The sequence below is a fragment of the Astatotilapia calliptera genome, chromosome 1 (assembly GCF_964374335.1).
Source record: "Astatotilapia calliptera chromosome 1, fAstCal68.1, whole genome shotgun sequence".
In the NCBI taxonomy this organism is placed as follows: domain Eukaryota; kingdom Metazoa; phylum Chordata; class Actinopteri; order Cichliformes; family Cichlidae; genus Astatotilapia; species Astatotilapia calliptera.
In genome coordinates, this window is record NC_137422.1 from 10721734 (window position 1) to 10734257 (window position 12524).

The 12524-nt window shown below is 40.0% G+C and overlaps 1 protein-coding gene across 2 annotated transcripts; it reads left to right on the forward strand.

The window, feature by feature from the left end:
- The first annotated feature begins 766 nt into the window (after nt 1-766).
- Nucleotides 767-4663, forward strand: arl14ep (ADP-ribosylation factor-like 14 effector protein). 2 transcript variants are annotated; one of them, XM_026161999.2, is made up of 5 exons: nt 767-997; nt 2468-2663; nt 2750-2875; nt 3227-3267; nt 4251-4663. In XM_026161999.2, the coding sequence occupies exons 1-5, from the start codon at nt 927-929 to the stop codon at nt 4477-4479; spliced, it is 663 nt and encodes a 220-aa protein (XP_026017784.1). In that variant the 5' UTR covers nt 767-926; the 3' UTR covers nt 4480-4663. The 2 variants fall into 2 exon arrangements, with proteins under 2 accessions (XP_026017784.1, XP_080158249.1); XM_080302123.1 differs by lacking the exon at nt 767-997 and adding an exon at nt 1081-1455.
- The last annotated feature ends 7861 nt before the right edge of the window (nt 4664-12524 follow it).

The window sequence follows — 12524 nt, forward strand, 5'->3', positions numbered from 1 at the left end:
GGATTTTTGCTTTGTAACCCTACTTAAATAGCCCTGTATTCTAGTTTCCCTTTATTGTCGCCCTTCTGTATGCACAGTGTATACAGCGTATGTAGACAGTGTTCAGAGTTACAACATGCCCAATAAAGTCACTGCGCCTGCTCAGCTCAATTCCACTGTTATACTTTGACTTATAAGTAACACTTATTTGTTCAATTTGGTAATCAAAAACACCCATATCACTCGTAAGTCATTGCAGGGCAAAGTCATTTCAATTTTTTGGTTAACATGGTAACCAACATGGCTGAGGAGGACACATAGTGGATGGGTCAGACTTTTGGAATAAGAGGTCATTCATCAGCTTGTTCCGCTAGTCTGTAAGCACGGCTGTTATTAAAAATTGCAAAACAAATGGAAATGTGTTGTTAAGGATATTCTGCACTCGCTGTCAACAGTTCTAGTGTGTGTGGTGAATTCATTGATTCACTTCTGCACCTACAGAAAATGTTTTTGATGTTTGTCCCGTTAGTCTCCTGCGTTGTGTCTGCAATCTAAGACAGATAATTTTGCACTTTTCAAGCTGTGACTATATTTTTCTGAGTGATATATGCATGTGTGTTTTCTATTTTTATTGTATTTTATTTTATTTAGAATATCAACGTAACTTGAGCCGAATGACTGCCTGTCAAAGTTTGTTTCCCATTTCATTCATATTGTGCATAAATCAATAATGTTCATGACTGTTTTCCAGTGTTTTACATGTATGTGAATATCACGAACCGCCGCCAGAGGGCAGACTCTTCCAATGGGAAACAGGAAGCTTAAGCAGAAATACAGTAGTTTGGCCGAAGAAGACGGCGAAAGGAAGTTTGTAAACTGCTGTTGTTTTGTTTTTTCATTCGTATTGTCATATAGTTTAGACAAAAAGAAGAAAAAAGAGAGTCACTATGCCCGTTATATGTGCGGCAACAGGATGCAACAATAAGTTTGTCAAAGGGTCGGAAATAAGATTTTACAGGTAAGCTTTCTGTGCAGCGGAGGAGCTAAAGTTTCTCTTTAGCTTGCAACGGTATTGTTGCACAGCGTTGGTGTGTGTTTTCAGTCGCTTTAAGATGGCCTCAAGATTGAATGCAACATTAAAAGGTTTGGACATTAGCTTCAAGAAAAGCTGCCGTGATTTAGCTTAGCATTAGCTCCACAGAGCTAGCTAACGTTAAACGTGAGGGTGCTGACATTATACACCGCACCACGACGCCACACAGGTACAACGTAATGGCTTTTTCTGGGCAAGTTACTTCACCGCTTTCCTGATTTTTCAAGCTTCGTTTTCTTGAAGGAAGAGTATCTACTTAAAGCTAGTTGCTTATGGTTACGGCTTATGTACATGTACACGGTGTTGATATGTTAATGAAGCCCACCAATAAACCTATTTAACAAATTCCGGTTGCACATAAGGCTTTCAGAAGTGAATAGAAGGTAAGTTGACAATAATTTGGTAGCTTGATAAAATGTTACTGTAATAAATGTAGTCACTCGTTGATGCCTCGGTCAGTATCTGCTTTTAAGCAAAGATATAGTTTACAGATTTGTAAAACATAATCTGGAATTTCCTTGCATGTAAAACAAGTCCATGTAGACCAGAGTTTTGAGGTTTTGGCCGTTCACCAAAGGAAAGTTATCTTATCATTTAATTTATTCAGTTGGCAAAAGATGAGAGGAAACTGTAGGAGGTTCTGTTAAGTAGGACTGGTACATGCTTAAGTGTAATTCATGGTCCTGCAAATGCGTCCCTCTGCGTGCACGTTTCTTGCAGTCCTCCTAGATTGTAACTGCACGTAGCTGGAAATGAACGATTGGTTGACAGGCGGGCTGGAAAGATTAGCAAAAGTACCCCCACAAAACTTGAAAGATCCAAAATATACAGCATGAAAAGCTCAGCCAGTGACTGCAGTGGAGACTTAGGGCTCATTGTTTCTAACATTCGTTTTCAGTTCAGCTCTTTGTATGTTAGAACTTCCACTCCTCTCCGTGGCTGACAGACCAACAACGGCACAAACAAGAGTTTGTTTGTGCTGTTGGGTGGCTGTAACTCAGGTGGTAGAGCAGGTTACCTACTGATCGGAAGGTTGGTGGTTCGATTCCTGGCTTCCCATAGTCTGCATACCAAATATCCTTGGGCAAGATACTAACCCCAAATTGCTCTCCGATGCATCCATCGGAGTATGAATGTGTGTGAATGTTAGTTAAAAAAAGCACTTAGACAAATGTGCTTGTCTGGCATCCCCAGACTACCAAATTACCTTTGCTGAACCATAATTTCTTTACATCTTTGGTTAATCACCAAATATTCATTTTAAGCCAAAATGTGTTGGATTAACATTCACACTTTGAGAGCAACTCAGGGTTCAGTATCTTGCTTAGGAATACTAGGGCATGCAGACTGGAGCATCCAGGGTTTGGAGCATCTCTTCTCTTTCTTGTGTGTCAGGTTTCCTCTTAGCAAGCCTCAACTCGCCAGCAAATGGGTGCACAGCCTTGGGATGAAGAACTTCATCCCAACTGCCAACACTTGCCTCTGTTCGGAGCACTTTAGGCCAGACTGCTTCAGAGACTACAATGGCAAACAGTTTCTCCGAGAGGATGCGGTGCCCACCATATTCACCCAAGGACAGGATTCCTCAAAGGTGCGGTCTCACAACAGGATCATGCTTATTCTAAACAGGTGACTCTGCTTTCTTTGTTTGAGGTGATAACGCTGTAAATTCCACAGATTGAACTGCGTAAAAGAGGAGTAATCCTGAAGGAGACAAATGTCGCAAATCAGATGACGACACAAGCGGACAGAGACAGAGCAAAAGAAGCTGCTCTTCGCAGAGACAAAAGAGGAGGAATGAGGGTGAGTGTCTCTTTTACTATTGTGTATACTGTGGGAGGGTAATGTGTGCTCACTTTTTTACCCCTCAAGAATTATTTTTAAAAGTCTAAAATGCAAAAATAATAATAAAGTGTCATGACTGTTGCATAAATGCAACAAAGCCATGATGTTTTGATATAACATCAGAGGTATTAGAATATTAACCAGAAGCCATTGACTGGATCATTTGAAATAAAGCAGTTTCTTTGTTGTCATTAAACCACGAATCTCTTTCCCCAGTTGTCTCTATGTGTAATATAAAGTGTATTATTTATTTTAGGCCTAATTTATCTCTGCATGAGCTATATTTCTTTGTTATTGTTATTGTTGCAGGGTGGACGAGGTGGCCGTGGAGCGAAACAGCTGTCAGACAGGTGAGAGATGCTTGCTGTACATCCACAAAAATGCATTCTAAAGCATGAAACCTTTATTGTGCTTACACCTACCACTACCACACACGTTTTGGAAATGCTTGCTGATCCAGTTTGGTGTTGCTGCTAATGCTCTTGTGTGTTTGCATGTTTGCAAGGCGAAACATCACAGCTAGGCTCACATCCTGTTTTCTTTGTTTGTTTTTTGTCATGGTTCTTCTTCCCATTGTTGTGGCTTCTCTTGGTGAATAATATTATTAAAATTGGGCTAAAAGTCAAGCCTGGACAGGGATCAGTTTTAGTTTTAAAATAAAAATGTTCCCTGTGTGGATGCAGGCATACAGTATCTCCACTGACTTTGTTGGTAGAAGCATTTGTTTGTGCTTAACACTAAGTTCTTTTTGTCATGAATCCTTTTTTTACTGTCTTGCACTTAGTTTGCTAATTAGATGTGAACATAAATTATGCCTGCGTGGATAACATTCTCCTTTTCTGGCTTAAGTGATTGTGCCCTTATGCAGACTGTTGGAGAAGAAACACATTAACAAAAAAAACCCCAACAAAAACTTAAATTAAGACCATCTGCTGGTGACATTCCTCAGATTTCTGTTCTCATTTGCCAGAGTGTGTATTGATGAGCCACTACAGTGACCATCAGAACGATGAAAAAATATTGCCATAAACAGTTTATTTTGCGACAGCACAAAACAAACGATAGCGTAAAATGAAACGATAGACGTTTTTATATCGTCATCTGATATATATCGTTATATCGAACAGCCCTATTTTTAAGTATTATTAACATTGTCAGACATAAGCATTAAATTGGGTTCATAAAGAGGTGGTTTACATTCAGTTATGACCTTCTTACGTGACAGTTTCAGAATGAAATTTAAAAAAAATGATCAAAACTATCAGAAGAGAAAAGCTTTAAAGAAAACCAGATGCAACTGTTCTATAAGACATTGTCTGTTTGAATCACGCAGGCAGAATGTTGGAGCCAAAAACAAAGTGTACGACAACAAAGGGCGACTGCTCTCCAATGGCAAGGACTTGTGTGACTGTTTGGATGTGGACTGCATGGGCTGCTTCTACCCGTGCCCTGAATGTGGATCTCGCAGGTGTGGCATTGAGTGCCGCTGTGACAGGAAGTGGCTTTACGAGCAGATGGAAGTGGAAGGTGGCGAAATCATCCGGAACAAGTTCGCCATTTAGTTTTCAGATATGCTTTTCTTTCTCTCTGATTTCATATCCAAATCAGGCTGATGGACCATTCAAGACTATGATGCACTCTTTAAGAAATAATCCACAATATTTATCAAGTTTTACAAACCTAACAGGAGAAGAAAACTCTTTTTTTTTTTCTCTCTTCTTTAAATAAAGATTTTTTTTCTCAATATTTAATGTCTGTGCTGTTGATATAGTGTAGCATGTTATTTTTAAAAAGGACTTTTCTGTAGTATTATCAGCAGTTTGGTTTGTAAATGGGGAAAACATATGGAGTGTAATGTATACATTGTATAGTTTGTATAGATGATTGGAGCATGAAGTCAGTAACATATTCATCAGGGAATGGGATGGTGACATAGTATCATCCAAACACTAACAGGGTTTTAAAGTTAATCATAAAGTTAAGGTGACCAATTTATTATATATTAAAACACTGCCTAAATAATAATAATAATAAAAAAAAAAAAAAGGGAACACCCAGTCATCGCCCAGGGCGTCTTGTCTTAATACCTGTCGGGCACACAACATTTCATTTAAACATTTCACTGTCACCAAAGCAGGGGAAATGAAAACTGGTTTATGATTCTTAAGTGGACGAATCGATGTCCCTGAATTTTAATTGACTTTGAGTTATACTGTTCCCTATAATTGTTCCCTTAATTCTTTTTTTTAATTTAGTGGTGTGGATTTATTTTATTTGTGCGGGATGAGTACAGAAAAACATTAAAAATGTCAGCCTCTGGAAGTGTGCAGTGTAGAGGATTACATAGTGACCTAACAAATAAATGGTCGCTGGTTCAATTCCAGAACACAACTCTCCTTTTGGGTTGTGTCAGGGAGGGCTACTGGTATTAAAAACTGCTGAACTACCCTTATCACAAGAGGTCTGCTGAATGTAGCTCTGTGGGTGTATATATACGATCACATTGCAGCAACTTAATGCATTATTAAAGACTGCAAAAATGACCTGCTGAGGTTCAACGCAGTGCTTATGCAATACAATACTACAAATTTGGGTATAAATCCAATATCAAGTGAATACACAGCCAGTATTGCTGATACAGATACTGATATTTTTAACCTATAAAAGCAGCGTATGTAGGGGAGAGCAGCGGGTCGTGATTAATGAGATGAATCATTACGTCCCACAATATTTAGTTAAAATGAAAGAATACACATTTCAGCTTTTCGTGTATTTTGAAACTGTTTTTTGGAGACCTGGAATGTAAATGTGCCTGTCTCTAAGTCACTGTCTGTTGTTTAAATGTGCTATAGGTAGGCTACAAATAAAATAGATGTGACAGTCAACACAAAAAGGTTCAGCCATTTTTCATAGCATATGTCTGAGGTATATTTAAATAAAACATTTCCAACACAATTCAGTGGGCTTCATACTCGACAGTATCACTTCTATCATCCTTTCATCGTTTTGATACCAGACTGCTTTATGTTTGACAAGCTGTTAAGACATTTATCGACAGAAACATGAAAATAGATGAAAAGCATTAATAACAAAGTAAATAAAGCCAGTGACCTGTTTTAAAATCACAGAATAGTGTGATGACAAATGAAATTCATGAGCGGAGCTCCTCATCCCCGTGAGTTAGACTGACAGATAATTTCTCAGAGGTTTGAATGTCAGGACTTTGCTCTCATTGTATATCTGATCCGCGCTCATTCAAAGGCGGCGCTGAAATGGGAACTAATCCTTCCTACATGTATTCCCACCTTTTTGACACAGAGTCTTAATTATTTATATTACAGAGAGCACTTTTGCATTAGCTTAAAGGCTGTTTAACGACAAATCGTTCGTTTTTAAGTACACGTTTTATCAGTTATCCAGCTAGTAAATGATTACCCTTGAAAATGTGATTCATGCTAAGTTCCACAATGATCTTTTTGCCTGATTATCACAGACTGGACACACTTCAGCAGCAGTCTTTTCACTCCCTTCTTCGTACTGACCTAAGGCCATAGACAACAGCATGACACAGCAGTTCATCGTGCCGGCTGGCAAGAGAATTGCAGAACTCCTCAGACAGTAATGTCTCATTTGTACACATCCCGCTGTCCTTGAGCTCAGCTGTAGGTCAAGAGTCATGCAGCCCAGGGTAGCTTCGCCTCCATACCCTCTTCTTATTACCACAGATTGAGCAATGGCAGCAAAGGCTGAAAACTATGAACTTTAAAGAACTGCAACGGTGGATATTTTACTTTTTAAAGGGCATGCTAATAAAATGCAAGTCCTTTTTTTTACTGTACATATTTTTTGGAGAGGAGGGTGCAGTCATCTCACTGCAGGCTGTGTTATGAAATGGAGGCATGCTGCCCTTCTTTATTTACCAGCACCACTGTCTTTATTTATAATGCTGTTAAAGGTGTACGTGTGAATGAATCTTATTAATATTTATAAAAACATGAGAATAGACAGTTGATGCAAACATCGTTCATCACAGCCCGTGAAGCTTTGTTGTCTGATTTAAATTCAAGTTGAACTATTTTCCCCATGCAGTACAGTTTGTTATGCAGCGACTCAGAACACTGAGGACGCTCCAGATACAGGTATGGGTCTTCAAAGGACACCTGTATGCTCTCTCGTCATCGCTGCCGGTGTCGTTATGTTTGATGTTGGAATCGATATCAGAGCACTTTGTTAAAGAAGCAGTTTCCTTTTCATTTAGAACAAGTTTCCTGTTTAATGAGCTCTTGAGAATGAATATTTTCCGCTCGTAATATATGCTGTCAAGTCATGTTTTGCTGCTGTTGTTTTTGCCTTACAGCAGTGTGGATCTAGTGATGGCAATGTCTGTTGGTTGGTTCATTACATGGATTCAGACTTGAATCTTGTCAAGTGTGTGGTAGATTGGCACAGTATTTGTTAGAAACACAAACACACCCATGTATGCACTGCAGTTGTAATCAGTAATCCCGACCCCCTTTCATCTGGTGCTGTGATCAGTTCCAACCACTTCAACTCAATTTAGTTGTACTTATATAACACCAAATTACAACAACAGTCGCCTCAAGGTGCTTTATTTTATAAGGTAATGATGCTACAATGGTACAGAGAAATTTCTACAGTCAGATTACCTCTATGAGCAAGCACTTGGCAACAGTGGGAAGGAAAAACACAATTTTAACAGGAAAAAACCTTCAGCAGAACCAGGCTCAGGGAGGTGCGGCAATCTGCTGCACGTGGTTGGGGGGGAGGGGAGGTAGACAGCACCAAAGATGCTCTTTTAGAGAGCCAGGTTTAATTATAATTAATGATTAAATCCAGATTGGTGAAGAAGAAACACTCTATTGCAATCTAACTCATTAGTCAGGTCACTTTACTTTTAATATTAATTAAAAGTGATTACAATTTTACACACTACAGCCAGGTTAGCACTGTCAAAATGAGCATTTTTCAAAAGGTCTTTTAGTACTAGTGCAAGTACCACTAGCCTGGCTAAGTTTTATCTGTCACATCAGCGCTCTTAGCAGATTAAATCATATCAGTTCAACTCAAGCTGGATGCTACACAAAAACCTGACACAATTACTGGAAAGCACAATAAAACAGTTTACTGGAGAAACTTCCTAAAGTACTCTAAAGTCCAGAAAATAGAGTAATCTGCAGAGTCCGACCTCAGCGTCTTTAACAGCTGTTAGCATTAACACACACAAACATAAACTTCTAAAAATGGTTTGCCCTGTTTTCTTACAAAATTCTTCATCCAAATAAATAAATAAATTCATCATAGCCCGGGACGTAGCCATCCACTACATCACTGCGTCCATTTCCTCCCTCGAGCAAAGAAAGCCATATGACACCTCATCCGTAAACTTGATAAAATGTCTATTGCAATATTGGCTGCGGCGGTCATCAGTGAGGACGGAGCACAAACCTCCAGGGGGCTACTGGATAAAAACAAGCCACCGTTAAAGGACACCGGTGACCAGAACGGACGGAAATCTGTCAGCAGATATGCAGCCTGCAGTGTTCACAGCGAACTGGAGATGTGAGCCAAGTGAGTTGGAGGCTGGAAGTAAATCCATGAACATTGCTGTGAGACGACCAAAGGTCTGTTGGGACGTTGACAGAGAAAATGGAGTAACGGGGCTGTCACATCTTTCGCTCCTGTAAACTAACAGCTTCTTTTATTTTTCAGTAGAAAGAAAATTCATTGACAATTAATCCATGCTTTGAGCTCAGTAGCATTCTAAGATTTTCAAATAATGTTTCTAGCTACTTGTATTACCAGCTGATGACAGAATTACATACAAAGGGAAGCATAACTAAAATTAAGCTTCCAGCTTAAAACTTAAGAGCATGCACCTATGTCAAACACCCAAATGATCTCTTTTGGCTCTGTTCAATGCAGAGGCGTGGCATGTCTACCCTGAGCACCTTCCAAGTGATCGAGCTCCTCATTATAGCTTTTAGGCAGCACGCAGGCATCTTTCAGTAGAAGCTCATTTATGCAGTTTGTATCTAGGATCTAATTCTTTGTTTAATACCCCACACCTCTGTCCATTAGCGAAGTTAGAAATTGCTGTTGATATCCGTAGAGGTCAAACCAACATGTCTTTTGCAGGAATTGTCTTATTAATCCCCCCACCCTCAACCAGTTATGGCACATGGCTGCCCCTCCCTGAGGTTTCTTCCTGCTAAAAGGGAGTTTTTCCTTCCCACTGTCATTGAAGTGTTTGCTCATTGGGGGTCGTCTGATTGTTGGGGTTTCTCTGTATTATTGTAGGGTCTTTACCTTACAATAATAAGCATCTTGAGGCGATTTTATATAAATAAAATAGAATTGAACTGAATTAAGCAAAACATCAAACAGTAGCTTTAACCTTTTGAAGTGGAGAAATGTTGTTTTCCTATATTTGCCCAATGCTTTCTCCTAATTGGAAGGCATCTATTTATTTAATCATAAGTTCAGAAGCCAGATAAGATGAGCTGTCCAGCCAGCTCTTCCGGTTCTCCTCTCAGTTGGCATGCCTCTGAGACCTCCAAGTTTGCCTGAATCATCTCAGCTGACACCTTTCAGTGCAAAGAAGCCTCTTCAAGGATGAGACCAGCTACTTTATGGAGTGAACTATAAGTGACTTCGTTCTTTTGGTCTAGATCTAGATGCAAAGGTGAAATGTAACTTAGACCTGATCTTGGGTCCACTGTCCTTTCGGTTGTTAACATGCAACATGTTTGGTTATCAAGCTAAGAACCATGGCTTCAAACCTGGTCCAGGTGGTTTCATACTCAGGTAGAGACCGCACCAGTTTGTGGTGAAGGTCATGGTCAGATGAAATGAAGACTCTTGTCCATCCACTGAAAACATAGTGGACTGTGCTGAGGATGTGGATATAGCTCTTGCATTGTATGGTTTGTTTAAAAATCCTCCTTCAGGCTGCTTGTATGGGAACAGAAAAGGTCCGTTTGTTGTGATGTGGTCAGCACTAAAAAGGCTGCCGCCTCACACCTGTGGGCCATGCTCCATCTCTCTACATGCCAGCGTGGACTCTACTGCCTGCAGCTTAGGTCAGTTTTGCCTGTAGGCTTGATTATTACTCCATCTTAGCTCCTCTTAGTCTCTGACTCAAAACAACAAACTGAAAATTTGTTGGTCCAAACAAGATCCTGAACTTCAGCAAGCTGCTGTTGTACAAGTGCAACAATACTTTATGTAATCATTGCCCATGGATTTCTGTTCTGACCTCTTTTGCTATCATTGATTTTCTCGCTTGTGAAGGCACTTTAGCTTTGACTTTTGAGCTACAAGCCGTGGAAATATTGATATCCACTGAATACAAGTTTCTTGAGCAGCACACTTTTAGAATCACTCACAAACTTTATGGCAAGCGTCTTTTCATCACCCACTCCACAGCACCCACAGTTGTGATATACATTAAATAAAAATTGAATTAAAATGTGCAGTATTATCATGCAATTGTAACACAACTTACCTACATCTTTTTCTCCCTAACAAGACCGACAAATGCTTTACTTCCTTTCAGGATTCCAGTGGAATGGGATCCATCACGGATGGGATCCATCCATCCATCCATCCATCCATCCATCTGTTCTCTTCTGCTTTTCCTTGTCAGGGTCACAGGGGTGCGGGCTGGAGCCTATCCCAGGTACCATAGGGCAGGAGGTGGGGTACACCCTGGAGAAGTTGCCAGCTGGATGCAGGGCTAACACAGAGAGACAGACAACAGTTTGCACCACATTCACACCTATGGGCAGTTTGGAATCACCAACTGACCTAACCCTTTGGACCTTTGGGAGGAAGCCGGAGTACCCATGGTTATTAAAGTTAACAAGTAAAATTAAAAACTAAAACTATACTGGACGTCTACAAGACTGAGTGCACTGCTTTCAATGCATCACACTGCTCTGCATCGCTTCCTGCTGTTTCAACCCCTCCATCAACTCAACATCCATCAGTAAGACTCCAGGGAGATATCTACTTATCACTGCCCAAATCACAACAGCAGTCGCCCCAGGGCACTTTATACTGTAGAATAAAGACCCCACAATAATACAGAGAAAACCCCAACAATCAAATGACTCCCTATGAGTGAGCACTTGGTGACAGTGGGAAGGAAAAACTCCCTTTTGAAGGGAGGAAACCTTCAGCAGAACCAGGCTCAAGGAAGTGCAGGCATCTGACTGGATAGGGGTGATGGGAGGGACAAACATGAGTTATGTGACTGAATTGTGGCCTTTTGTTATGCTGTAGCTACCTAAGATGTGCCATACCTCAAAAATATTAAACATAGATATATCTCTGTGTTGAGAGACCCATTCCTGGGCACTGGAGGAAGATTTTCACAGACTGAAAGGCTAACTTTCACACATGCTGATGTGTAATGAACAAAATCTCATTAGGAACCTGATCCAGACTGGAGATTCAGAGTGTCAGGATAACTTGTCCTTTGTTGCTTTGAATGTAACAACTTTTAATTTAATCTATCTCTTCTGAACCTTGAGACCTAATTAAAGGAATACTTTACATTTATGGAGTACCCAATTAATTAGAAATATCGTGTTAGATACGGTTGGAACAAATTATTGATAGACTGATAGAGCAATGCATTAAACAACAAATGATCTCAGCAGTTAAGCTTACCATAATCACTACTTGATCAATCCTCACTGTGGTAGTTATCAAAAGAATAGGGGCAAAGTGGAAAAAAAATCACAGAGAGGAAATGGTGGGCAGGAAATGACACATTATTAGAAAATAATAATATTGTTAATGCACACGCACACACACAGTAACACCACAACCTGCAGTGACGCAGATAAGACATAGCAGTGCCTCAGCAGGTAGAGTGGGTCGTCTTCTAGGGCTAACAGAAAGGTCGGTGGTTTGGTCACTGCAGTCTCCTCCAGTCCAGACGCTGATGATACTGAACCTTAAAATGTAAGAGCGTGAATGTATGTGTGTGCATGATCATTTACTTAACAGATGTATGTAAGGCCTGTAGTAGAAAAGCATTTTGATTTCTCAGTCAGAGTAGAATAATGCAACATAAGTGCTGGTCTATTTACTTAATTCCTGATCTTTGCCTTAGTGGCATTTTTTTTTATTGGTCTTGTCAGTGTCGCAGATTGTCATGATCCATTATACGTGATTGTCTCACAAAACACTGAGACTGCAGAATCACTGTATCATGATCACATCATTTTTTGTGCAAAAAGCATCACTATAGTGTTGCGTTGCCTCTTATTGCATTCCAGCCCCTGAAAAGGAAAAAAAATATACACTTTAGTTCAACAATTAAACCGTGTTTTGTTGTTTTTTTTCACCAACAAACCCACATGCTAAAGCTGTTAATGAATGAGTTGCTGTCCACAATGCAGGAGGATAAAGCCGGTGTGTTGCCAGGTAACAGCACTGTAGGTAGTTAACAGCTTGTCATATTAATGAGTGAGTTGTTGCTAGCAGCAGCCTCAGGTTTGTCTCTGGCCTTATAATAAGATTTTATGCTAACAGTCTGTAGAGTCAGAAGATGCACCTGCATTGGGCTAAAAATAAG